Genomic DNA, 27,512 nt, shown 5'->3' on the forward strand with positions numbered 1-27,512 from the left:
AACGGCTTTCCTGGGAAGCTGACTAGACTGATTAAAGCAACGATGGCCGGTGTGCAAAACTGCGTAAGGGTTTCGGGTGAACTATCTAGTTCATTCGAATCTCGCCGGGGACTGCGACAAGGTGATGGACTCTTATGCCTATTCTTCAACATCGCTCTGGAAAGTGTGATGCGACGAGCCGGGCTCAACAGCCGGGGAACGATTTTCACAATTGTGTGCTTTGCGGACGACATGGACATTATTGCCAGAACATTTGGTACAGTGGCAGAGCTGTACACCCGCCTGAAACGCGAAGCAGCAAAGGTCGGACTGGTGGTGAATGCCTCAAAAACAAAGTACATGCTGGTAGGCGGAACCGAAAAAGACCGGATCCGTATGGGTAGTAATGTTACGATAGACGGGGATACTTTCGAGGTGGTGGAGGAATTCGTCTACCTCGGATCCTTACTGACGGCTGACAACAACGTGAGCCGTGAAATTCAGAGGCGCATCATCAGCGGAAGTCGGGCCTACTACGGGCTCCAGAAGAAACTGCGGTCGAAAAAGATTCACCCACGCACCAAATGCACCATGTACAAAACGCTAATAAGACCGGTAATCCTCAACGGGCACGAGACGTGGACCATGCTCGAGGAGGACCTGCAAGCACTCGGAGTTTTCGAGCGACGCGTGCTAAGGACGATCTTCCTGGTGTGCAGGAGAACGGTGTATGGCGGAGAAGAAAACCACGAGCTCGCTGCACTTTACGGCGAACCCAGCATCCAGAAGGTGGCCAAAGCCGGAAGGATACGGTGGGCAGGGCATGTTGCAAGAATGCCGGACAACAACCCTGCAAAGCTGGTGTTTGCAACTGATCCGGTTGGCACAAGAAGGCGTAAAGCGCAGAGAGCACGATGGGCGGACCAGGTGGAGCGTGACTTGGCGAGCATCGGGCGCGACCGAGGATGGAGAGCGGCAGCCACGAACCGTGTATTATGGAGAAATATTGTTGATTCAGTTTTATCTTGAATTTGATGTAATACTAAATAAATGAAAAATGAAATGTACGTGATTTTCGGTAGGTTAGTAGCAATATCGATATCAATCATTCTAAAATTGCTTATGCATATAATATCTGACCAGCCTGCCTGGAATCATAGAGCGCGTTGACTTCGAAATTGTGATCTCGGAACAGGCCATGGCCACTTTAAGGTATCCTAGCCTTACCAATGTGCGCATCAATATCGAGTAAGTGTAGTCTAGATTACCACGAATACCTGAAATTCTTGGCGGAATTATGAACGCAAATATCTTTGTAAGGGTCCCTTACAAGGGATACATTGCTGGTAGAGCATCTGGTAGAATTTGTGGCAGAGCCCTTCCCAAGGAACATTTTTATCAGAAAAAGTTCTTCAAAACTACCACCTACCAAAAGCAAAAATTAGATCGTTTAGATTTTATCAATGTTTTCCGGATATTCTTGAAACATTTAGGTTATAAAATGTTGCTTTCGTTCCATAAGACCAAAGTTTCCTTGCCAATTCCTTAGCAGAGTTTTCGTATGTCATTTACAAATGTTCGATAAGTTTTTTTATCCAAACGCCGTATTTAGTGATCTTCTCGCATCTCCTCACAAGATTCAAATGAATTATTTCGTACATTACTCGTTAATTTATGACCACTGTGGAAACATTCTGAAAATTTAAAATTGTGATGGACTTTTGAAGTGTTTCTTCGCACGGCTAAATATCTGTGTTGATAACTTGAATACATCTGATATCATCAATGATGCAGACCAAATTGTATTATATGCAGGTTCAATTGTTTGATGAAAATATGTATGAGTTAAACTCTGAAAAAAGCAGAATCTTGCCGTTCTGCCAGGAGTTCTTCATAGATCTAATTCTAGAAAGATCTAAGTGGAAAGGATCTAGTGACGAGTTTACAAAAGATATACCAATAGAATTGCAAATTGTTTGAGACTTGACAACATAACAGCACAATAATACAGAATAGATCTTCTCTTATTTGTACTGGTTGACTAGAAGATTCTAGATAGACTTCTGAAAATGTTGAAAATTCTTTGCTGAGAAGCATTTGAAAACTTTCAGCTAATTTCAAGATTTTTCTCCTCCCCTGTCGGGGAAATTGAGCCACTGCGTCCAATAACTTGAACTATGTATTGTGGCATAATTTCAAGATGATTATGAATGTCACGAAGACAAGACAATCAATCTCCTATGCGGCCTTCAAGTGCAATTCATGCTGCAATTCCTATTTTTGAAATTATTTTTGGAGAATTTCGAAACATAATCTGCTAGACATCTTGTAATCTTATTAAAGAATTCAACAGATTTTCATTCATTGCCAAAGGTAGCATGTAGAGTTTAGCAAGATAATCCGTACGAATTTTCAAAAGTATCTGATGAAGCTTATCAAAGTATTGTTGAAGTATAATTTCTAGAAAATAAGTGGTGAAATTTCGAAAAAAAAATCTAAAGCGAGTTTGTCGGCAGACCTCTTAGAGAATTTTCCATAGAAAGTTCCATGAAGTTTTTGTTGAAAAATGAGAAAACTTCAGATACAGTGTATCAAAGAATTGTCCGTACAGCAAATTTTTTGTCAAAATAATTTTTCATTGAAATGTTTATAACTTTTTATACGTCAATCAAAAACGCTGAAATTTTGATCAATCATGACCCAAATATTAAAGCTCCATTGGTAAAATTTTGAGCGAGATCGTTTCTGAAAGTTATAGAACTTTTAGTAAACCTTATCAGATTTTTGAACACATTTTTAAAACATTATATCTCAATATGTACTCGATGAAATTTTTTCAATTTTTTATTTGTTACATCTTATACCAAAGGCTTTCACATGCAGCTATGTTTGAGGTTTTATATTCAAAATGTATCGTTCTACTCTGCTCCTTAAGCAACGGCTTAAGCGCCACCTTCGTACTCAGAAGGACCGTTACTCTGTCTAAGCCCGGTATGAGACTACCCTTCTCAGGGCAGGTCGCAAATAGTTAACTGCAGAAGCAAAAACTCACAAAAGTGGCACACACGAAAGGACAAAGGAACTAAATGAACAAGAAAAATACCAAAAAATACTGAAGATCGGAAACTAAACCAGTGATAAACCAAAACTGAGCGGCAGAAAAAGGTTAAACTTAAAGGGACAAACAAATTCACGTTCAAATTCACTAAATACTGAAAGCAGAAATAATAGTGAAGCTTAATCTCATCTGAACTAGAAGTAAATGAAAGAAAAAAGTAAACTTATACGAAATTTATTAATAAAAATTGAATTTAGAGAGCTACTTGCATAGGACCAATTTAAAAGGTATGCAATCTCTCAATTTATTGTAAAAAATCAGGAATCCTAAACTACTCTGGTGACGTCACACATTTGTTGATTGATTTAGCTTTATTATAGAGACTTTCAGCCCTTGGCTGGTTCGTCTTTTCAGAACTTTTGGATAAATTTCGTGCTGAAGGATTTTTGTTCGCCAGAAATCCTGATTTTATTTGTGAGATTTTTTACAAATTTTTTTTTTTTTAATTTTCAACAAAAATGCTGCCACAGGATCTGAACATCTGGGTAGCTCTAACTAATAAAACAAAATCAAGATGTGATTCTAATGTCTATCGAATATCTTAGTTGTAATTTTTGCGTTATTTTAAAAATAATTATTAGTTGGCCTTCTGAATGGATTTTTATCTAAATTAAGGAGTTTTTGGCAGGCATTCTTCCTCTTCGTCTTTGTGGCTCTACGTCCCCATTGGGACGTGGCCTGCCTCACTTCAACTTAGTGTTATTTGAGCACTTCCACAGTTATTAATTGAAGGGCTTTCTTTGCTTGCCATTTCATGAATTTGTATATTGTTAGAGGCCCATATAGCCGAGGCGGTAAACGCACTGGTATTCAGCATGACCATGCTGAGGGTGACGGGTTCGATTCCCGGTCGGTCCAGGATCTTTTCGTAAAGGAAATTTCCTTGACTTCCTTGGGCATAGAGTATCTTCGTGCCTGCCACACGATATACACATGCAAAATGGTCATTGGCAGAGGAAGCTCTCAGTTAAAAACTGTGGAAGTGCTCATTGAACACTAAGCTGAGAAGCAGGCTTTGTCCCAGTGAGGACGTTACGCCAAGAAGAGGAGAGGAGAGGCAAGTACAATGATACACTATGCCCAGGAAGTCGAGAAAATTTCCTCGACCGGAACGGGAATCGAACCCGCCGTCTCCGGATTGGCGATCCATAGCCTTAACAACTAGGCTAACTGGAGACCCCAGAGGCGGGCATGTTAAAAGTCATTTTCCGTACAGCGTATCTGCCAATATGCCTTAAATTTGGTAGAACTTACGTATCCCTTAAGACCGACACAGCAGATCCAGTAAGAGTCACGATAGGTCCATCAATCAGAACGTGGTCGATTTCCGACTCCGTATGTCTACTGTGAATCACAGTCTGTGATGATCTCTAAGCAAGCGCAACGAAAAGTGAGGCTGTGCTAAAAGAAGGTGTACAAAAAGGTCATGGGCAGGCTTAGAACAGTCACCTTCAGCAATTTGACTATGCAGTTTTGGGAATGGGTAATATCGTTCAGCATTGAATGTATCAAGCAAATAGTTTTCTATAGCTTGTTTCGTACTGCTTGCTGATGTGGTCATTTTACTGGACCTCGCCACTGACTACCATAAGATCCAATTTACGACCGATTTGCAGGACATTCCTGATTTTTTGACACTTTGTTCGATATAGTTAGAAGCACTGTGTTAATATTTTCATACGTGAATTGCATGGAGATCTTCATTTTGTGCGATAAGGCTGTTCGTGAAATATTTATCTAGCATATGTACATAGCTATATATAGTGTGCACGTATGTGAGATGAGCTCGTTCGTCATGGGACGAACAGCTCAACCAGGTGACTTAAGCTGCATATTGCTGTGGTTTTCTTCCACATCCGAATCACCTTGCTCATACCTTCACTGTGATTGAATTTTAGTGATGTTTTTATTTTTGAACGGCACTAAACAGATAAACAAACAAATACCGATTCTCAAACATTAAAACACGAACAACTATTCCCTCGATATATGTAGGTATGCATACGCATCGACAGTAAGGACTCCTAGTGCACGGTATTTTGATAAAAGTTCGTTAAACTTCCGATAACATAGAGAACTAAACCTAATCGTAGATACCGTGTTTCGAAAAAAATAAGCAATCAAGTGGGTTCAGCCCACGAAACCCGTACACTAGGGGACCCGACTGTATGTTAACACCATTCACCTAATGTGCATCGCAGATATTCGTGCCCTGATGCTGCTGCTGCTGTTGAGTTGCATGACGGAATGTTTATTTGCTGTGCTTTCGCATAGCTTAGCTAGTTTGTTCAGTGTTTAGCTACAGCTAGCTGGCGGTTGCGATGTTTATATTTTTCTCTATGTTAGTGCGTGTTTCGGATCGACTACTTACTAGGGGATTCTGGGGTAATACGCACCACTTAAGGAAGATGCGTCCAAATGCATATAAAAAGGCAATAATTTATTGGTTTAATGCATGCATTCATTGCATATACTTTCATTCTAAGAGAAACCAAACAAAATTTCAGCCTTAATACAGTTCAGCTCTTGAAAATAACGTTTTTTGTAAAGACTAACATTACGGCTTCGTATGTTTATGCGGGGCAGTATGCACCCTTGCTCGGGGTAAAATGCACTACAACAATGGGGCAGGATGCACTCAAACAAAGGGGCAAGACGCACCACAACATTGAGGCAAGATGCACCGTCGAGTTTAGAAATCTTTTTACTTCTTAGACAAAATGCATGTTTTATAAGGTTTTAAGACAAACAATAGCTCAATTTTGTTTGCGATTACTTACAGAGCACTCATAGATATTATTACAGCTTGTTTTCTATAGGTGCGTTTTGCCCCAACCAATGGAGTGCATATTGCCCCAATCAATAGCAAAAAATAAAACAGTTCAAGACATATAATTTACGTAGATTACTGTTTAAGTTATTTTTCCTATGCTTAGCATTGCCCTCAATGAACTGAATAAACACAACAGCATTATATGTTTGGTCGGTTTTCACCATCAAATCATTCGACAAACGATCGGGAAAATTACATCAGGATCGTGCTTTTCAATTTTATTCATTTTTCTCACTAATAACGTAACGCAGATATGTAAAATTTTCCAGATGCTCATTTATTAGGACGTTCTATTAGACTGATAAAGTTTCAAAGCTCTAAAACCGATAATCCCTGAAAAACAAAGGGGGTGCGTTTTGCCTCGACAGTGCGTATTACCCCAGATGCCCCTATTTTGTTGTTAGTAGAAGTGCATACTACTGCAATTTTAATCACCCTAATGAATATGCACCGTGCATATGTAAGTAAGCAATGGGTGCAGCATTGAACCAATCTAGGTTTCACTAAGTAGGATATGTGCATGTCATATCAATTGAGATCTTCTTCCTTTTGGAATAACAACCCAAATGGGACTTATCCCGGGTTTCTACGTCCAAAGTTTAGCGAGCATAGATACTCCAAATTATTCATTCAAGAATTGTTACCCATATATGCCTGAAAACATTCAAATCTAGATAGGCCCCTTAAGTCTGGAGTCACGCTTCTTATCATTTGCTGTAAATTAACCATTTGCAATGTACAATACATATTACTAATGCCATCTTAGTATATAAATCTAGCAAAGGTGCATTGCCGTATGTTTAATCTGAACATAGAAAAAGCTTCATGAACAAAGCATTCAATAGCGAATTTATTAACCCAACCGGTGTTAGTTTTACGACCCATACGGTTTAAAGTTAAAAACTCGCAGTTCGCGTATGATCGAGAAGAAGCCAGGCAAAATGAAAACAAACGGTTCAATAAACTGTTACGTAAGAAAGGTGTGCAAAAAATGGAGCTGCGCGATCTAACTCGCTTGGAGTAGTTTTTTGTCTGTGCTCGAGTACCTGTAGCCTCTATAGCTGACGACGGACGGGCTGTTCCATTATTGAGGGAGGAAGTGGGTGTTGGAAAGCTCTAGCAGCTCTGGTAGCTCTCTAGCATTAGATCAATGTTTGGGGTCAGCTCAGGTATTTCGTTGCAAATTCAGCCAAGTCACAGGCGATGTGTATGTGTGCGTTTTCTGCAAACGATGAGTTTGTTAAATTCCTACTTTCGTTGGCTTAACCGTTATTCACTTGGATTTGGGGAATGGTACGCAGCAGTGAGCTTAAGTTATTTTGACCCTTTTAATAGGGTGGCCCGGAGCAGGATGGGTCAGAGCCGTTTTCGAGGCTTTCTCGTATAACAGTCCCATTCGACTTTTCATCGCTTTTGAGTTAACGTTATATGAATAGTCATCATTTTTTATGTACTTCTAAAAACCATATCAAAAATTAAGATTGTATCATGTGACACAAAACTGAACAATTTTGTAGTGATCATTATATTTTTCACAGTTATGTATTCAGGTGCAAAGCAATCTGAGAAACTTTCAAAATGATCGAAACATTTTTTTAAATTATGGCGATTTTTTAATGTTTTATATGGATAGGCAGCATCCATTTATTACGTAACGCTAAAATCGACATTTTTTGACCCCCACTATCCCGTCCATAACGCTGTTGACCTTTAACCAAAAAACCTTTAAAAAAAACACAGACAAACAGACGTAACACTCAGATAATTTCTGTCGTACCAGGAGTTCTATATAGAATTTGTTTCTGGGATTCCTTTAAAAGTGTTCCTAGGATTTCTTCAGAACTTCCTTCTGGGATTCATGAAAGAGTTTTTTTGTGATATTTTTCCAGCATTTTTTTCTGAAATTCATACAAAAATTTCTCCAAGAGTTCTTTATAGGATTTCGCATGATTTTTTTTGGTATTTGAGCAGCTGGAGTTTCTTCTTGAACTTCGAATCTGAACCAATAGATTTGGCTGGTTTTCGTCTTTCGTCTTTGGGAATACTCCAAGATTTCTTACTACATTTGCTCCAAGAATATCTTTTGTGAATCCTTCAGGAGTTTATTCATGTAACGGTGAAGTTATCTCCGCGAATCCTCGAGGAGTTGGTTTTGAAAATTTTCCAAGAATTCCTTCTGGAAATTATGCTACAATTTCTTCTGAATACCCTCCAGAAGTTCCTTCTGGGAGCCCTACAAGAAATCTTCCAGACGTGATTTCTAGGAATCCTCCGGAAATTCCTTCTGAATATCGCCTAGGAGTCCTTGTGGCAATGCTTCAGAAGTTCCTTTTAGGAATCCTACAGGAGTTCTTCCAAGAAATCCCCCAAAAGTTCATTGGAAAACCTTCAAGATTGATAGGATTCCTTTAAAAGTTTCTTCTGGGAATCCTTCAGAAGTTTTTAAAAAAACTCTAATCTGAATTCCTTAAACTCATGTTCCCTAAAAGATCTGAAGCCCAAAATTTTTCTCAAGGAATATTTGAAAGTTTTCCTTGAGAAACTGTCAGAAGAAATGCCTGAAAAATAATCCGTTTTTGTGATATCGGGGACATTTTCGGATCCCCGGATGAACTCATTTGAAAATTTCCTTGATTAATAAATTCTGTGAGGTTTTTTAGTATTTTTGATTTTAACTTTGCTTATATGCGATAAAGTTTTCGAGCATTTCAAAAACGGATTGTAGTTGTCATAAATGTTTCATTATTAAATATAACTCGGGGTTCTTCCATAAACTACGTAGACTCTTAGGGGAGGGGGTTTCAGGCGTTTCAGGCCAAAGTTCATTCATATTTACCTTCTACGTCTAATTATAAACAAATCTTTTGATGTTTTTCTTAATTAATTGCTGAAAAATGTATAACATTATTCTTTTCCTTTTTTTCAGGCTGTTCCACGGGTCTTATCGAAAGAGCAAATCGATACACATTCAAAAGCTACCGATAGCATTTCCGTCACACATTAAGTACCATCACAAACCAGTTACTGTCGTTGTTATCATCTGATTTATCTGTGATATAATTACTCGATTCATTTCGCGTAACAAGAATCCTTCTGGGGGATCCGACTCCGTCCTAAAAGGTAGATAACGCGAAGGAAGTTCAATCGGTCACATGAAACAATAATTGCTTCCATTACTTTCAGGGTGTAGGTGCTTCGTCCCCCTGGCCAACAATACCTAGTGTGTGTGGAAAGTGTAGTGTCTAGTGAAATTATTAAGTTTAGTTCTGGACAGAAGATGAACAATGTAACAACATAAGTGACGGAGCATTTCTCGGGTGTGATGGAAACGGACTAGCGAGCGAAATCAAACCTCTAGGCTCAAAAACTGGACTGTTCGTCAGTGGCGAGAAAAATTGAAGAAATACGTGCCAGCAAAAAAAAAAGTCATCTTCCATGCGTACATGACTGAAGAAGATAGAGTCGAACATTTAACTACAATCACAATTTTCAACACAAAGTGAAATGCAATAATATCTACCACAATATATAAATCGCAAAAATCTTTATTCTCTATCGCCAATCGTGCGTTAGGAAACCCTAAAAGCAGAAATTTTTGAATCTAAATAAGGTAAAGCAAACACTTCAACTATCCCACGTGAAAATCTACATTAGAAAAATCAAATTTAAGCAACATACAAGTGCATATATACCAAGAATCTATATTTCTTCGAATCAAAAAACGAAAGCATATTACAACCGTCATTGCATAAAGTCATTTCCTGTGAAGATTATCAACTGGAAGTATCTGTGAGTGAAAAAATCAATTTCGAAAATTGTCTTGATACGTGTAAGTACAGCTAAGCCTAAACAGCAATTCACATGGACTATTATCAAAACTAGCAGTAAATCAGTGAGTGTTATCAACGTTTTGTCTGCTTTTATCTGTGGTTTTAGTGTAATCTAAAAGCTATATGTAAACAACACAGTAGCGCAAGCTACAGATGTGAATGAAAACAATAATACTAAATTGTGAAGAACGATGTGATTCCGATTCACTGCAGCACTGAATAACAAAGAAAAAAAAACTAAATCATCATTGTGTTCCAAGAAAGTTTTAGCAAAGTGATCGAAACATACTCGAAGAGACTTAGTCAATCGACTGCTGTCTAATAATAGCACATAGAGAAAAGAACTAAAGTGTTCACCCCCAGCAAAGTGGTGATTTTACGACAGAAGAAAGAAAAAACTATTGCGTGCTGAAACGTGAAGAAGCTGAACTGTTCCTAAAGCCAATAACAATTGGCTCGACAACATTCCAAAAGAAAAAAAAACAGTAATTGATTAGCCGACAGTGAAACGGGTGCAGCTCCTACCGGCAAAAAAACCGAAGCAAGAACCGCGCAGGAGTTGAACGGTAACGATGCAGTAGCGTTGAAATTACTCAATCCAATACGAACAAGTCTGAATAAGCTTTAAGAAAAGAAGAGTATAAGCTTACTAGTGAATGATGACGATAAGCGTCAGTGTATCTCCGAGTGGTATTGCACAGATTACAGTACGTGTCGGTTGAATTCTCACTTCGTCGATTTAGAAGAACTTCATAGAATGGGTGCAATAAAAGAAGTGATCATCGATAGTGAACCGTTTGGACTAATCGTCGAATGTTGGAACAAAAGCCACAACAGCCATAGTGTGAAAAAAATGAATATTAACACTGTGAATATGATATGTGATTTTATTGATTACCTGATTAAATTTAACATTAACGTTAGCATTAATGTAGAGAAGCGACATTTTCTACGAATCCAGCATTACACAACAAATGACCAAAATCTAGTTGATAAGAGCCAAATACATTCAGCAGATGTAGTTCTGATGGCGGTCGAAGGTAAGTCATTCAATGTATATTTATTTTGATTTGATTGATAGTTTGTCGGGTTGTCTAACTATCATGTTCATGTTCCTTTCTTGAAAAGATGCCGTTTTTTACATAATTCTGACTACTTTTTCCGAAGCTCCTGTATTACACCAGTAGTCACCCGTATTACCAGCTTGCCCACAATAGATCTGAAGTACACATACTCAACAGGAAACTGCTTCTAGTGGAAACGCATACGTTTTAACGTTATACATAGGTACAATATGTATAATGGGAATGCACTCACCGAAAAAAGTGATAATCTGAGATTCTCGAAAACTGAGATTTACTCGAAAACTGTAGAGCAATACCAGGGCGGAATAAAAGGAGGATCGGGAATGGGGGCGGGGGTGTGGCGGTTCCCCACATTTTAGGGACCCCAACAAAACCCTTTTTTGGTTTCTAACACTACCTTTATTTTTCGTATTGCTCAAGTACTGTTCGAAAATGAAGAAAAAAAAATATTTTGCTCATCTCTCCGAGGGGCCCCCATATCCGTTTGGGCCCCGGGCCCTCACAAACCTTAATCCGGGCCTGGCAATACATAAAGAACATCAAGTAGAGTCTTTTACCATTTGGGCAGGTGTACCTGTTTTGGGCACTTGCCGCTATAATTAAGTCAATTTCAATTAAGTCAATTGATTTTTGCTGGGTAGGGTAACCAATATAATTTGGACCCCCATATATTTTGGACCCCCTGGGTCCTATGTATATTATTATAATTTTCACAGATTTAATGAAGAGATGACGAAAGTTTCTAGAATCATTTGCCTCATGAGATTGTTCTGCAAGAGCAGCAATCATTTCCTCACTGGAAATATCATTATTTGCCTTGAAATTATTTTTTGTTAATCTCGTCATCCGTGCGAGTGTCGCGGCATGTTTACGAAAAGAGAAAGTGGTGCTGGGGAAACTTGCAGATGTAAACAAAAACTTTTATCATTCTAGCGCGTTAAATTTACTAAGTTCATCCAATCATCCTTTGTCAATCAAGTAATTAGGATGTGATCCAGCATATCCAAGCAGCAGATTCTTCGAATATAGTTTCAAGTGGGTTTAAACACCGGGTGTCCAAAATATATACTAGAGGGTCCAAAATAAATTGGGGTGTCCAAAATAGTGAAAACTGATGCTTCAAAAATCAGTTATTTTCATCAAAATTTCAGCCAGGAATGACCTTGTGGGTAGTTTAGACGGACAGTGGAGGCTTTTATTTTAGCTTAAATTCAAACTAATGTCCTCAAGGGGTCCAAAATTCGACCGTTACCCTAAAGCACGTCACTATCACGCCAATGTGAGTTTTTCCTTCGTTAATACAGATAAAAATAGTAATTTCATTTTTGGTGCTGTCGTTGAAAAAGCACTCTTCATGATACATGTATATTCGATGTCCAATCTATTCCGATACTTCGTCTTTATCTGCAGCATCGTTAAAAATCCCGATTCGCCCAAATGGTAATAAAACTCGCAAGGCCATTAGCCAAATGTTGGAGTGTGTGTTGCTTATGATAACCCAGAACTCACATTCGAACTTTTCTTTGAACAATTTCTTTTCGAAGCGTTCTATAGTTCGATGAGCTCACCCTGGAATTGACCTGGAACTTTGGCCACTACTACACGGAAAGTATTCCAACCAATCATGTCCTTACCTCTTTCCTGGACGTCAGAAAAATATCATTCACAGGGTGTCCATCCATCCGGGAAATACGGGAAAACCGGGAAAAACCCGGGAATTCGAAACCACCGGGAAAAATACGGGAAAAAATACGGGAAATTGTAAAAGGCACCGGGAAAAATCTTTATGGTGTCTATCTGTACTTCATAAGTATCAAGCAAGTCTTGAATAGAATGATAGCAACATTAACAGAGTTGCAGGTTGAATATGTTCAGGAATTTTAGTAGTTTCTGTTGGATCTTGATGTAAAAGAAATCAGAATATACTTCTTGGGCGAAATTTTCAGATTTCTGCAAGATTTCACGTTGGACTTTTTGAGTCTTGTTAGGAAAATCGGAATTCCTGGCAAACTCAGTAAACCTGCAGGAGTTACTTACGGCGAAGAGATTTTCACGTTTGAAAAACAAAATGTGTCAGTTTCTGGAGGGATTCTGGTGACATTCTTAGTGGAACTCTTCATATATTTCTGCCAGATCCCTTAAATTTGATCCATTTGGGAGAAGTCAAGTTATTGAAAAACAGTGATATTGTGCCTATCCGCATCTGTGCAGAATTTTGGAGGAGCTTTAGGTAAAATTCAAATAAAATTCTGAAGAGTAAGTACAACACTGTAAATTACAGCGAATTTAAAAAAAAACTGCTCATGAAAGACTCTCTGATGGGATCCCATAAGAAATTTCCTACAGATTTCCTTAGTATAGTAGTAGAATCCACGGAAGAATCTTACATAGAATCTGTGAAGAAATGTTTCAAAATATCTTTACTACCTGAAAGCATCACTCGGATCCCCGGAAGAGTATACAATAGAATCCCTGATATGTTTACGGCAATATTAGCCAAACGAAGCATTTTGAAAGAAGTTGTAGGTACAACTTTCATGATTTTTTTTGGAAGAACCCATGGACTACTTCCTAAAGGAAGAAATGTTGAATGTCCTCAGGATAAAGGGTGATACGGTCAAAATTTGGTCACACTTTTTTTTTCAAAACTTCCAGAAGACTGCGTACGCCAAAACAGCTGATTTTTGGACCAGTAATGCTACATTATATGTAGCTTATACCATTAAATTTTCATCAAAATCGATTAGATATTGGTTGATATATAGATAAAACCATCGACCTACATTTTTAAAATTTTGTACAAAGGTGCTCCATAGTAAATTTTCGGAAATTTATGGTCAGTAAAGCACAATTTTTGATTATAGAACTTCCAATACTGCTCCTTTTTTTTTAAATTTTACAGTATAATACTATTATGAAAATATGTTCTTAAATAGTAAAATTTTGAGCCATTTTGTATGAATACTTTCAAAGTTGTAGCAGTTTGAATATGAAAAAAAAAACTGATCGGGTGCCACTTAAGCAAATATAATTTTGTAACGGCTGGATCAAATTGAATGAAATTTTTACACAACATTTTGATATGCATACTTCAGATACAGAAAAAAAAAATCTTTGAAATCGGTTAAGTATCTCTGGCTCTATAAATAAAACAGTAAAAATGTGTTCTTATGTGTGAATCCTCTTTGCACAAAATTTAAAAATTGCAGATCTCATGGTTCAACAATATCTCCGCAAATACTAGGCCGATTTTGATGCAAATTTTATGGTACAAGCTACATATAATGTACCATCACTGATCCAAAAATCAGCTGTTTTGGTGTACGCAGTCTAAAGTTATTGAAAAAAAAATGTGTGACTAAAATTTGACTTGACTTGACAAAATTTGACCACCTAAACAAATATAACTTTTTAACGGCTGAATCAAATTGAATGAAATTTTTACACAACAGTTTGATATGTATACTCTACAAACAGAAAAATTTTCATTGGAATTGGTTCAGTATTTCTGGCTCTATAAATAAAAGAGTAAAAATGTGTTCTTTTTTTTAACCTCTTTGTACAAAATTTTTAAATTGCAGTTTTCAAGATTCACAATATCTCCGCTCCGATGGAAGCAGAACAAAAATTAAGGACAAACGTCTTGAAATCCCGCTTCAACATTGCATCGAAACTTCAGACGCACAAATCTCAAGAAGCAAGATTCAAACAACAATGTATTTAATTATTCTGTTCTTGCTCACTTGTAATTAGCTTAAAATAAAAGCTCAGGTTTACTGGTTTTGTTTACGAAGAGAGTTGTGCCTTCGAAATCGTGAGTAGGTGCCAAAGTCGGCCATTGTGGCGGCCATTTTGGGATTGTAACAAGTATGATGGAGATTTTCACAAAATGTAGCAAATAATTGATACATTACTTTCTAAAGACCAGGTGTACCAAAAGTGTTTCGATATTTTTCTACCGATTTTTTTATGATATTCAACAAAAATTTCGTGAAAAAATCAGACATAGTGGCATCAGTTTCAATAATATTTTCATATCCATTCCATTTCCTTGTTATAGAAAGGACCTTTTCAACTAGCTCTAATCCTAAATTTCATGTAAAAAGGGGAAATTAACACCAGTGATTGTAGAGTTAGTAAGTTTTTTGTAATCATAATTTATGAAATCAGGAAATCTGTAAGATTCGTATCAAGTTATAGACCAAATAAAAACTGTTTGTAAAAAATACACTGAGGAGCGTCCTACTACAACAATAATTTGCGTTCGTACATACTCGGGAAGTTAGTCCATACCCGGGAAAAATCCGGGAATCGGGAAACTGAATTTGAATGGACACCCTGCATTCAAATTTGCAACGTTTACTCTCTGGTTGTTTCGTAAACGTCAAATTATTGATTGATATTAGCTTTTCAAGCATTGTAGAATTCTAAGATTCGAATTTCCGCATTCAATTTTGCAGTTTAGTTGAAAACGGAGTGAGATAATTCACAAATGATGTGTTGGTGATTTGCTTTCCTTGAAATATCAAATTGACCTTCTTCAATTGTTCGATAGTGTCAGCAAAATAAGAAAACTGTAGAATAAGATGAGGATTGCTCACCATGTCCAAATGTTCGCGTTTGGCTTGGAGATCCAGAATAACCTTAATTTTAAAAAGAGTAAAAAAACGAAAATTTAAAATTGATAAAATAATATTGTTGGGTAGACAATTCCCCCCCTAGGATGAGCAAATTCCCCCTGATTGAAAACCACTGATGTAGTGTGACGATCACTTGGTAGATCGGGATTGTGCTATATTTACCGAACGATCATTCTTTACGACCTATAGGTACTTTTGAACTGCTAACTGTTCGGTCGCCTTTCGGTGCAATTCTGTGGTGTTAAATAAAAGTAAGTGAATCCAGAATTTCAAACTTTATTACGACGGTCTTCGGAGAAAACTATCCAACCCAATCATCTTGTTACAGTAGCTGCTCGCTTCCGCGCTCAAGATGTTCGACCGGGATTTCGTCCTTATGTCATATTTCAATCCTGTTCCTGGGAGCACCTTTATTTCTATCGTTCAACAAATCTTCAAAGTACTCCTTTCACCTGGTTGTCACCATTGATTGTTTTGCTTCCTATACTGTCCCATATGAATACGAAACTCAGTTAATATGGGACTGATATGCCATTATAGGCAGTTTGTTCGTCAGACAATTTCCTTCTCGATCATTAAACATGGCGGGCACAGGCGCAGTTTTGTGCCGCATACCATTGATAGTTGCATAAAACCTTTGCATATCATTCCTGATCTTCATGCTTTCCTATGCTTCAGCATTCACAATCTCTTCGTGCTGTCGTTTCTTATAAGTATACTGCGATAGATTCGTTGCTCTTCTGCTCTTGCCACCCTGTATCTAACTAGTTTGCGCTCTCGTTTGAGCCGAGGTCACTAGTTTTCGACACCTGGCGGCATTCTTATTGTTCTTCACTCTTCGTCGAACAAACCATTGCTTTGGCATCGCTGAGCGGTACTATAGGTAGTAAAGTAAACATAGAACCGCGGAGATGAAACAATTGTGTCGAACAACGCCAATGGAGCGTATGACATTGTATTCCTATTCATAGAGCAGGGGTTCCCAGCCTTTTTTGAGTGGCGACCCCCTTTTAGAATTATCAAAACATCTACGGCCCAATCAAAATTTTTAGAAAAAAATATTAATTAAATGAATGAAACCGAGTTTTTTTGGGTGCAGTGACGTGGCCAGAAATTTTCTATGGGAGGGATTTTCGACGATCAATTATGCGTTTTTTTTTATTCGACACTCATATTTTATAAACAATGACGTCATGTACATTCAATTTGAGCCATAGCAGAAAATTAGCGGCGCAGTGGAATTTTTTTGTTTAGAAGGCGCTTTATACTACAAATTTCTTCCTCAAAGCCCCCCCGGACTGGCTTCGCGGACCACTGGTTGAGAACCCGTGTCATAGAGTAAAGTGGGGCATAAGTTCGAGTGGGGCAAAAGTTCGAGTGGGGCAAGAGTTTCTTTTGAAGTTTTTGAGCTCAATTCAAATGATTTCTTTCGGGTGTCAAGGTTGTTCGAAGCCTTTTTGAAAAAGAATCTTTCACTCCAAAAATTATGAAAATTGATCAATATTTCGAAAAGTTATGATAAAATGTTGGTTTTTGATTAAAAAATTGTAATATGCGATGGTCCTTCCAACGCATGGAATGGAATTGTAATGAAATCGAATTCGATATTTTATTTTGGGGGGTAACTAGGTATGTTTTGAAGATGCTTTAGCATGTATAACTTTTGGCAAAATAGATTTGGAAATCACATAGTGGGGCAAAAGTTCGAATTGTGGGGCAAGAGTTCGAGCCATGTGGCAAGTTTAGGTTAAAACATCAAATTCTGCAAAAAGTCTATATTATCTCTAAAAATGATGGAATTAGTGAGAAAATTGGATCAAAATTGAAAAAAATGTTGTTTTATTTGAATTTTGGCGAAAAACTACTAATTTTTGGTGTAGTAAATTTAACCCTGATTTGGGTAAAATCCAGATCAAACTTTAAAGTGTATTCCAGTTCCAACATCAAATACTAATTGGTTTCAGGTATTCCTATTATCAAAGTGTCAAAATAATGTGCTACAGTTAGCGAAATTCCACAAACACTAGATTCGAACTTTTGCCCCAGTGGTGGGGCAAGAGTTCGATTAAGACACACACATGCAAAAAGTATTGTAACTTAGAATCAAAAAGACATTTGGTGTAACTTTGTCCAGCAAAGTTTTAGCTAATGGATGGTAGAATCACCAGACGGTATTCATTTATTTATATCTGCTTTGGTTTTTTGAAAAATATTGAATCACAGACAAACAGACGTAACTCTTAGAGGAAATTTTTCAAAAACTTTTGCCCGGTGTCATTTTCATGAGCACACTGCCACCTGTTGGTAGAACCGCGCGCGACACTGTCGGCCATGATGGATTTTGATTTGACGTTTTTCTGACACGCACACTACTACACAAATTGCCTGTAATTTTCGTTTGCATCATTCAGCAACGTGTACACTGGAAAATGTCAAAGTGATCGAACACTAGCACCTCTGGTGGAACGATCGCGCAAATCAAATGAAACTTGAATTAATCGTTAAAAGCATGTGTCAAGCCGTTTTGAAGAGTGTTACGTCTGTTTGCCTGTGATTGAATTTTCAACTATCCACTTATCCGCGAGCGGTAATGGCGGCGGCGGGCACAAATAACCGATTCGAATTTTGACATTTCTTGGGGATCGCAATCGGTTGGCGCCACCGAACGGTGGGTGACGGGGTGAGGAGGAGAATGGCACTGTTTTGACTTTCCCCCAATAAACGTCAAAATCCGAACCGGTTGGATATGCCCGCCGCCGCCATTACCGCTCGCGGATAAGTGGATAGGGTCGAACTTTTGCCCCACCTTACTCTATTCAATCGCCACTCTCTTGAAAAATACTATTTACATACTTGAAGCATTTCGTAATTGTAATTGTAATGCCATAAACTGTTGACATCGCCCAAAACCGTTGGTCTCTCCTAACCTCTCGTCTTGAAGCTTAATGGTATATTGTGCAGCAATCTCTTTGGCTGACAATAAGCGTTGGATATTGGAACGCATGGTACTGGATAGCCGCGTTCCAATTTTTCAACAATAAGATAATGATCCGAGTCAATGTTCTGACCTCTGTAGGACCTGATATAATCAACATCTTCTTCTTGGCGTTACGTCCCCGCTGAGTCAAAGCCTGCTTCTCAGCTACGAGCACTTCCACAATTATTAACTGAGAGCTTCCTCTGCCACTGTATATAACAAGTAATCGTTATTTGTTGTCTAAACTTTTTAGCAGGTCTTACCCCAGTGAATTGTTTACAGTTTTATTTTAATGACATGAATTTCAACATGAAGCTAACTTATTGGCTAATTTTTAACTTCGAGATACTAAAAGCACCGAACGACATCATTAATAGAAAGGAACATGTCTAAATATGATGCATAATTGTAAACAACTATCAACTAAATCTATTTATTCTCCTAATATTTTCAATGGAACACTAGGTACACCAAGTACAATTACGGTTACATTACACACCAATAACAAAACTTCTGGATACACATCATTTGACGAGCTTTTGAGATTAACAGAACGCCAAAGACAATTGGAAGCCCTGGGATTCAATCCATCGCGTTTAATGCGTCTCCGTGGCGGTGGCGAGAGTTCCCTTAACAACGGAACTAGCGCCTGGGGATCACCACCTTCCAACGCTAACACAGCTTCATGGGGCGCAGTAGCTCCACAACAGGGGGGATGGGGAAACACAGCGCCAAATGCAAACCAGCGACCCGACATGGGAAAGCAAATGCAACCTCCCCAGGGTTCCGTTGGTGGACCCATGGTAGGCTCCGGAAACGGATCGAACAGCTGGAATCAGGTCGTCAATACCAACAAACCGCCACTTCAACCACCGCCACAGCAGCAAGTACCGCAACCACCAAATCAACCACCTCCTCCTGGTGCTAATCCTGGCAATAGCAACAACCAGCCTCCATCTGCTCAACAACAGCAACAGCCACCGCAACCACCAAATCAGCAACCACCAGGTAAGGGTTAGGAACCTATCAACTGTTATAAGCATGGCTTTAAAACATATTAGGAATAAGTGAACACTAGTATATGACAAGCTTGTATGGAAAAAATGAATCCTCGCTCCAGTCGACTTTTTTGATTCCATTTAGGTCCCATATGAACTGTACAAAATTTCAGCGCAATCGGTGAAACTATAATTTAGCGCAAGCGGTTCAAAGTTTGCATGGGATTTACTATGGGAAAAGTTACACCGCAGACAGACGTTCAAGTTTGACTCAGCAGCTTGTGTAAAAAACATGGCCGCCACAAATCGCCAAGTGGCAATCAGCGAACAGATGGCGTTAGAATAGAGTTAATAAACTATAGAGGACGAATGTCGCTGCTGTTCCCTTTGTTCTCGCTCGCAAACATGTCGGGTATCTATCTGTCAAACTGCATACTTTTTCGCTTTGACACTTATAGCCCGGCCTATCTGCGCCAGCAAGAGATGTTTCGGCAGCGACGCCAGCGACATTCTTCCTCTATAGGTTATTACCTCTATTGGCGTTAGCGACGTTCATATTCAATCGCTGCCTCACATGTGCGTTGCACCAACAACTGTCACCACGGTCGTCTTCCAGCCGGATGGCGGGAAAAGACCGCACGTGTTGCACGCTAATAATGTTTCCACATAATTTGTGCAGAGTAAATGACTTTTAATTAATGTCTAAAATCTTTTGCACAAATTAGCACAGGACTCTTGTAAAATATTTTACACATTTTTACTTTTATTTTACATACATTTGCTTGAATAAAACTGCATTTGGATGAACTTCACTCGCATTGGGAAATCTTTGTGAATGTGACGCAGATGTAGGAATGATTTTGACAGTGTTTGTTTTGATTTTATTTTTCGGTGGGTGGTGAATTGGGTGGTAAGTAAACGGCTGGAAGCACGTGGTTTCTCAAACTGTCAACTGCACGCGACTGCACTGTGGCAATCGGTTGCCTAGGTGTCGCTAGTGAAAATTTACATAGAAAATTTGAATAAATTTGTTCGAGCTAGAACGTCTGTCTGCGGTTACACTTTGAACCAAAAAATCCCAGAGGTCGCCCTTTGTCTCCTTAATTCAAATCGATCAACGTTTCTTGTAGAAAAATCATTTATGAAACTTTTCTTCGAAGACCGCAAAACGATTGGATGCTTGTGGAAAATGTTATTGATTTATTACCGATTGGTGATCCAACGAACGGCTTTTTGTTTTGTTTTATCAGCAGCACTGCTGCTGCCGTTGTTGCATGGGGTGGCGAGAGGCATCACCACCCCCAGAAACAGCAGCAGCCAAGGCAGCAGCTACAGTGCTGCTAATAAAACAAAACAAAAAGCCGTTCGTTGGATCACTAATCGGTAATAAATCAATAACTTTTTCCACAAGCATCTTATCGTTTTGTGGTCTTCGAATGAAAGTTTCATAAATGATTTTTTTACAAGAAGCGTTGATCGATTTGAATTAAGGAGACAAGGGACGACCACTAGGATTTTTTATCTGAAAGTGTAACTTTTCCCATAGTAAATCGTATGAAAACTTTGATCCGCTTGCGCTAAATTATAGTTTCACCGATCGCGCTGAAATTTTGCACAGTTCTTATGGGACCTAAATGGAATCAAAAAAGTCGACTGGAGCGAAAATTTGATGTTTGTCCCATACTAGTGAACACCCTGAAATGTTTATTATTTTACATATCCCGGATCCCTGAGGATCTACAAAGATGCCTCCTTCAGCAACGTTTATGTTTTGGGTCTTATCTTTCTGAACACGACATCTTTGTAGATCTTCAGAACTTAAAGAATTTTATGTTTCAAGTGATTTTGTATTCTTAAAATACTGTTTTATAAACATCATAATACTAGCAACTCGAAAATCTTTCGCGGGATGTCGTTTCTAATTTGCCACGGAATCAATATTGTTGAACATGTTAATTTTTTAGCGTCTAGTTGAATCTTTGTTACATATAATATAAATAATATATAGATAACATTCCCTTTTAGAAACAAATTTCACAAATTATTAAAAAAATCTTCGCTGTTATACCATTCTGACAAATTCGAAAGTTTCGAGGTTTATTTGAAGACCCACTAAATCTCAGAACCAGTTGAAACATCTAAATAAATTAGATAAACAGTTGAAATCTCTATAATAAAGATAATAATAATGAAGATAAGCATACTGCGATAACTTGTCAGAGGCTGTCTTATAATCAGTGTTGAAAAATTTATTTCGTCAAATCTAAATTCAATGACCTACAGTTCATTTTAGAAGCTGAACCTGAGAATCAGGGATTGGCGGCATGCACCGTGCGGTGCGAAAAAAGCGTGTGTTTCACACAATCGCAGGTGCTCGTCTCCCGTTTTGCCGAGAGACAAGAGACGTAGGGGATTCTGGGGTAATACGCACCACTTAAGGAAGATGCGTCCAAATGCATATAAAAAGGCAATAATTTATTGGTTTAATGCATGCATTCATTGCATATACTTTCATTCTAAGAGAAACCAAACAAAATTTCAGCCTTAATACAGTTCAGCTCTTGAAAATAACGTTTTTTGTAAAGACTAACATTACGGCTTCGTATGTTTATGCGGGGCAGTATGCACCCTTGCTCGGGGTAAAATGCACTACAACAATGGGGCAGGATGCACTCAAACAAAGGGGCAAGACGCACCACAACATTGAGGCAAGATGCACCGTCGAGTTTAGAAATCTTTTTACTTCTTAGACAAAATGCATGTTTTATAAGGTTTTAAGACAAACAATAGCTCAATTTTGTTTGCGATTACTTACAGAGCACTCATAGATATTATTACAGCTTGTTTTCTATAGGTGCGTTTTGCCCCAACCAATGGAGTGCATATTGCCCCAATCAATAGCAAAAAATAAAACAGTTCAAGACATATAATTTACGTAGATTACTGTTTAAGTTATTTTTCCTATGCTTAGCATTGCCCTCAATGAACTGAATAAACACAACAGCATTATATGTTTGGTCGGTTTTCACCATCAAATCATTCGACAAACGATCGGGAAAATTACATCAGGATCGTGCTTTTCAATTTTATTCATTTTTCTCACTAATAACGTAACGCAGATATGTAAAATTTTCCAGATGCTCATTTATTAGGACGTTCTATTAGACTGATAAAGTTTCAAAGCTCTAAAACCGATAATCCCTGAAAAACAAAGGGGGTGCGTTTTGCCTCGACAGTGCGTATTACCCCAGATGCCCCTATGAGTGAGAGCTTTCGTAATTGTGCGAGAGACAATCGCAGCACTAGCTCTACGGCGCAGGGAGTAATGCACGGTGCTTGGGACTGCGCTTGTCTCCAAACAGAAAAAATCAATTAATAAATTAATTGAAGAGCTTGTGTTTTCGGCAAAGTTGTTAAACTTGTCAATGGTTGACAAGTGATGGCGATTGGTCGTTTGATTCGAAATTTTTCCAATCGTGCGTAGTATCAAGCCAAGTGCAAAGCACGGAGACAAGCACCGAGAGAGTGCATACGACAGAGCGTGAGAGACAGGAGAGCTCTAGCGCGCGGCAAAGTAAGCGAGCAACACACAACCGATTGCGCGTACTCGTCTCCTTCTAGTTTGTTGTGCTGTCTCGTAGCAGAGTGTGCGGCACGCAAAGAGTTTTGAGTCGCACCCTATCCCTGCTGAGAATATAATATATGAAAAACTTGTGCGGCTAGACCAGTTCTGCAAGAAAGTCACGGAAAAACTGCTATTTTTCGAATATTTTAGGTAAATGTCACGGGCTACCTTCGAAAAATGCCAAATGATATTCACGGTGAATATCATTTGGCATTTTTCACAGGTAGTCCGTGACATTTACCTTAAAGATTCGAAAAATAACAGTTTTTCCGTGACTTTCTTGCAGAACTGGTCTAGCCGCACAAGTTTTTCATATACAATATTCCCAGGTTCAGCTTCTAAAATGAACTGTAGGTGATTGAATTTAGATTTGACGAAATGAAATTTTCAGCACTGCTTATAATTACGTAAGGGTTCATAGGAAGAGAGGGGTTTGAGAACTCGTATGCGCCATACAACAATATTTGCGTTCACATACAAAAAAATTCTACAAGGGGGAAAGGAGGTGTCGAAAAGTCTTAAAAAATGCCTTACGTAATAAATGGACAACCCCTAATAGGCACGCTAATTGACAAATTGAAAGATGAAATTTGTAAAAATTTCTGTTGGGATTCGAACCCACGACTCCATATTCGCCAGACCGGTGCTTTAATCAACTAAGCCACAGAACGTGTGACGATCTGCGGAATAGAAAGCCAAACTGACTCCGGAGCCACACCATGAAGACTCCTTTTTTCACAGATATGATTAACAGTTTGAAATATTTTTTCGAGTTCTTAATTTATAGCATACATAAAGTCTACATTAAGCTGACAATATTAAAGTAGAAGTCAGTACAGCTCAATCCTCAATTTTATTTTATATGTTCACCACCAGGTGGAAATCCTCAAATGGCAGCTCAACCGGGAGCTTCCGTTCAAAGTTCATCCTCCAAACTAGAACATCTCAATTCAATGCGCGAAGCCTTGTTCAGTCAGGATGGATGGGGATGCCAGCATGTTAACCAAGATACCCAATGGGATGTACCGGCCTCGCCCGAACCTGCCAACAAAGACCTGAAAATGAACATCAACAATGGCACAGAACTATGGGAAACGAATCTCCGCAACGGTGGCCAACCAACTCAACAACCCACACAGAAGACTCCCTGGGGACCATCGAGCAACATCGGCGGTACATGGGGAGTCGATGACGATAGCAATGCCGAAAACAATAGTGTTTGGACTGGCGGAGCCCAAGGAGGAGCGAATCCTCCGGTTGCCGGACAACAGGGTTGGAATCAAAACAACAACGCCATGTGGCCACCAAATGTGGCGAATGCACCACCTAAGAAGGAACCTGAATGGAGTGGCAACGTACCAGTTCCTGGAGGAGCTAACAATTGGGAGAATCGTGGAACGGCTGCTCCACCACCACCTCACATCCCCGCTCCACCGTTGGATATGCCAAACGTTGACATGCGCAATATGCGTCCACCGGGAGCTATTGAACCTAGCCGGGAATTCCGTGGAGATCCTAGAGGTATTTCCGGTCGTCTCAACGGTGCTTCCGGAATGTGGGATCAGCACCCAATGCCCAATACTCCACTCAACAAAATGCCTCCTCAAGCACCTATGCTAAATGCTGCCGGTGGTAACCAATGGCCAGTTGGAGCTGGTGGACCAAATGTACCACCATCCAAACTGCCAACATCATGGGATGAAGCATCACCTCCGGCTAGTCGTCGTAATATGTCGAACTTAGACGATGGAACCTCCCTCTGGGGAGCACCAACTAACCCTAACCGTCCTCCCAATGGTCCTAACGAGGGCATGGTACGTAATGGAAGGAACCCACTTGGAGGTAACTCTGGTCCGATCGGACCTGGAGGACTTGGTGGACCAAGGCTTACTGGGCCTGGAAACCCCATGAAATCGGACATGTGGGGTCATGGAGGAGGGCCTGGTGCCATGCGAAACGGTTCCTGGGACGATAACAGCAATAATTGGGAAGATAAGGGCCCAGGGCCGCTTGGAGGCGGTGGCGGTGCCGGTGGTTCCACTTGGAATGATGGACCCGGAAATCCATCGACATGGAACAACAAAAAACCAATTGTTGGAGGCGGTGGAAACGTTTGGCCGGAGACTTCGGATCTGATCGGAGGCGAATGGGGCGCTGGCATTGGCAAACCACCGAACAAGCACAATCCACAGGAGATCATTCGCAGCAGCAAGCAGTTCCGTATTCTCTACGATATGGGCTTCAAGAAGGAGGATATCGAACAGGCTTTGCGCACGTCCAATATGAGCTTGGAGGAAGCCATGGAAATGTTGCAACGGAACAATGGAAACAATATGCCCGATTGGCGCCGTCACGACGACCATCCAGGAGGATTCGAACCACCTTTCTCGGGTGGACGTTTCCCCGGTGGTGGTGCTGGACCTCCGTTCCCACAGGTGTGTAGCTGTTTTTATGAAGACCTATAAGATGTAATATTTTGAGCACTAATCCTTATCATTCGTCTCTTTCTACTTAGAATCAAAATGGCCCTAACAACAATATGCCAGCCGGCATAGGCAGTGGAAATCCGAATCTTGCAGGTTTTAATTCTCTGAGCAAACCATTGCAAAGTTATCTGAATCAGGCACCGCCCTCGGGTCCTGGACCGTTTAACCAAGGGGGAGGTCCAAATGGCGGCGTTGGAGGAGGTGCAGCTGGCGTTCTTGGCGGAGGTGGTGGAGCAGGTCAAAACTCATCCGCTCAACCATCCACCCAACAGCTGCGTATGTTGGTTCAACAAATCCAAATGGCTGTTCAAGCCGGCTATTTGAATCATCAGATCCTCAATCAACCGCTGGCACCACAAACGCTGTTCTTGCTGAATCAATTGCTGAATAACATCAAGGTGAGTCGTTCCCTTGCCTGAACTTGGACTGTTAATTAGTAATGTTTTTCCCCCGTTGCAGCAACTTCAACTTACGCAGAACAATCTACAGCGAGGTGGTGGCGCAGCCAACAATCAAATGTCCATGATTCCGAAGATAAAGCAACAGATTGCCGGACTGCAAAACCAAATTGCTACTCAACAGGCAATTTATGTGAAGCAACAACAGCAACAGCAGCATTCTGGAAACACTTCCAACATCAATCACTTGGCAAACAACTTCCATCGTGAGCCGAATGATTTGACCACTCTGCAGAATAGTTTGTCCGAAATGGGACTGGGCAAGGAGCACAATGGACCGTACCATCACGGCCCAGGGGGTGGAGGTGGAGGTAACGTTGGCGGCGGAACAACTAGTCAACAGTCTCGTCTGAACCAGTGGAAGCTTCCAGCTGTGGACAAAGACGGGGGACATGATTTGACTGATTTCTCTCGGGCTCCTGGAACCACGGCCAAATCCACTCTGCCCACTACCGGATCCAGCATCAGCGGTTTGAGTGGTTTGCAAGGAGACAAGTAAGTATCGTGTGGAGGCATGCCTGGTTGGTTACAAGTAAAAAAATCTATTTTAAGGCGTTTTGAGTTGCATTGTCTGTTAAAAGTCTTTGTTTTCAACTGTTTTGAACACGTTGACAAACTAGTCAATAAAGAAATACCTACGTTTTGGTGAGATAAATAGAGCAAAATGACTATACGATCTCTACCATTTCTATGGAATGTGCAGCAGAATTTCTAGTGAAACTATGGAAAACCCTTAAGGTCTTTCAATTCCCTTTCAAAAACCTAGACAATTTCTGTGGAACAATTTGGTAAAATTTGTAGGACAAACAGAGTCACGACGGACAGATTCGGGCAGCGGAATCACCAGGAAGATCACTACCGGGGGGGACAGAACTATTACCCGGGGTACTTTCGGAGACCGCGTAAATCAGTGGCAAACGGAGTGATACAATTATACTCTATATTCACGGACGTTTAACAGTGGACTGGGGAACAATATATTACTACAATTTACTCTCCTCTCTTATGGCCGTCCATAGACATGGGAACAGACGTCGCACTGCCGACAAAATTTGAAGTGGGAATTTAGCATCTTGGGAATAAACATTTATCATAATTATTTTTCCTTATGCCGGAATATCGAACTCGCAGACGTCAGATTTTTGCTGATAGATCTTCAGAGTTTATTTTTAACCCTTAAAGGCGCACGACAATAAAAAACTGATTTAAAAAATAAATTAATAATAACAGTGAATTTCAATTATTTTGGAGCGTTTTTAGGTATGTTGTTCCCTGGGCTTGGATTATATCTTCCAGGAAGCTTTGATTTCAGGCATGTGGTCGATGGCCTTTGCAGTAATGATTGGAATAGCTCAATGTATAATCAATGGCAAACAATTCTGTAAGAATCAGATCTTCAAGTCATCTGATATAGTTATACTGATCATGACGCTGCATAGTATATCGAACATTTGTCGAAGTCATTTATGTGCCGGGAAAATAT

The 27,512-nt window shown here is 39.6% G+C and overlaps 2 protein-coding genes across 2 annotated transcripts in view; both read left to right on the plus strand.

The window, feature by feature from the left end:
* The window catches only part of LOC134286671 (uncharacterized), a 276,510-nt gene that overhangs the window by 111,397 nt on the left and 137,601 nt on the right, over positions 1-27,512 (plus strand). The gene's annotated exons all lie outside the window — the stretch shown is intronic.
* The window catches only part of LOC109425149 (protein Gawky), a 51,284-nt gene that overhangs the window by 5,209 nt on the left and 18,563 nt on the right, over positions 1-27,512 (plus strand). Inside the window, exons 2-7 of the mRNA XM_062850968.1 lie at positions 8,857-9,050; positions 9,114-10,800; positions 18,928-19,470; positions 23,962-25,520; positions 25,601-25,969; positions 26,031-26,524. Coding sequence (XP_062706952.1) covers positions 10,518-10,800; positions 18,928-19,470; positions 23,962-25,520; positions 25,601-25,969; positions 26,031-26,524 — 3,248 coding nt within the window. The 5' untranslated portion in view covers positions 8,857-9,050; positions 9,114-10,517. The remainder of the gene's footprint in view (positions 1-8,856; positions 9,051-9,113; positions 10,801-18,927; positions 19,471-23,961; positions 25,521-25,600; positions 25,970-26,030; positions 26,525-27,512) is intronic.

This window comes from Aedes albopictus, chromosome 2 (assembly GCF_035046485.1).
Source record: "Aedes albopictus strain Foshan chromosome 2, AalbF5, whole genome shotgun sequence".
Taxonomy (NCBI): domain Eukaryota; kingdom Metazoa; phylum Arthropoda; class Insecta; order Diptera; family Culicidae; genus Aedes; species Aedes albopictus.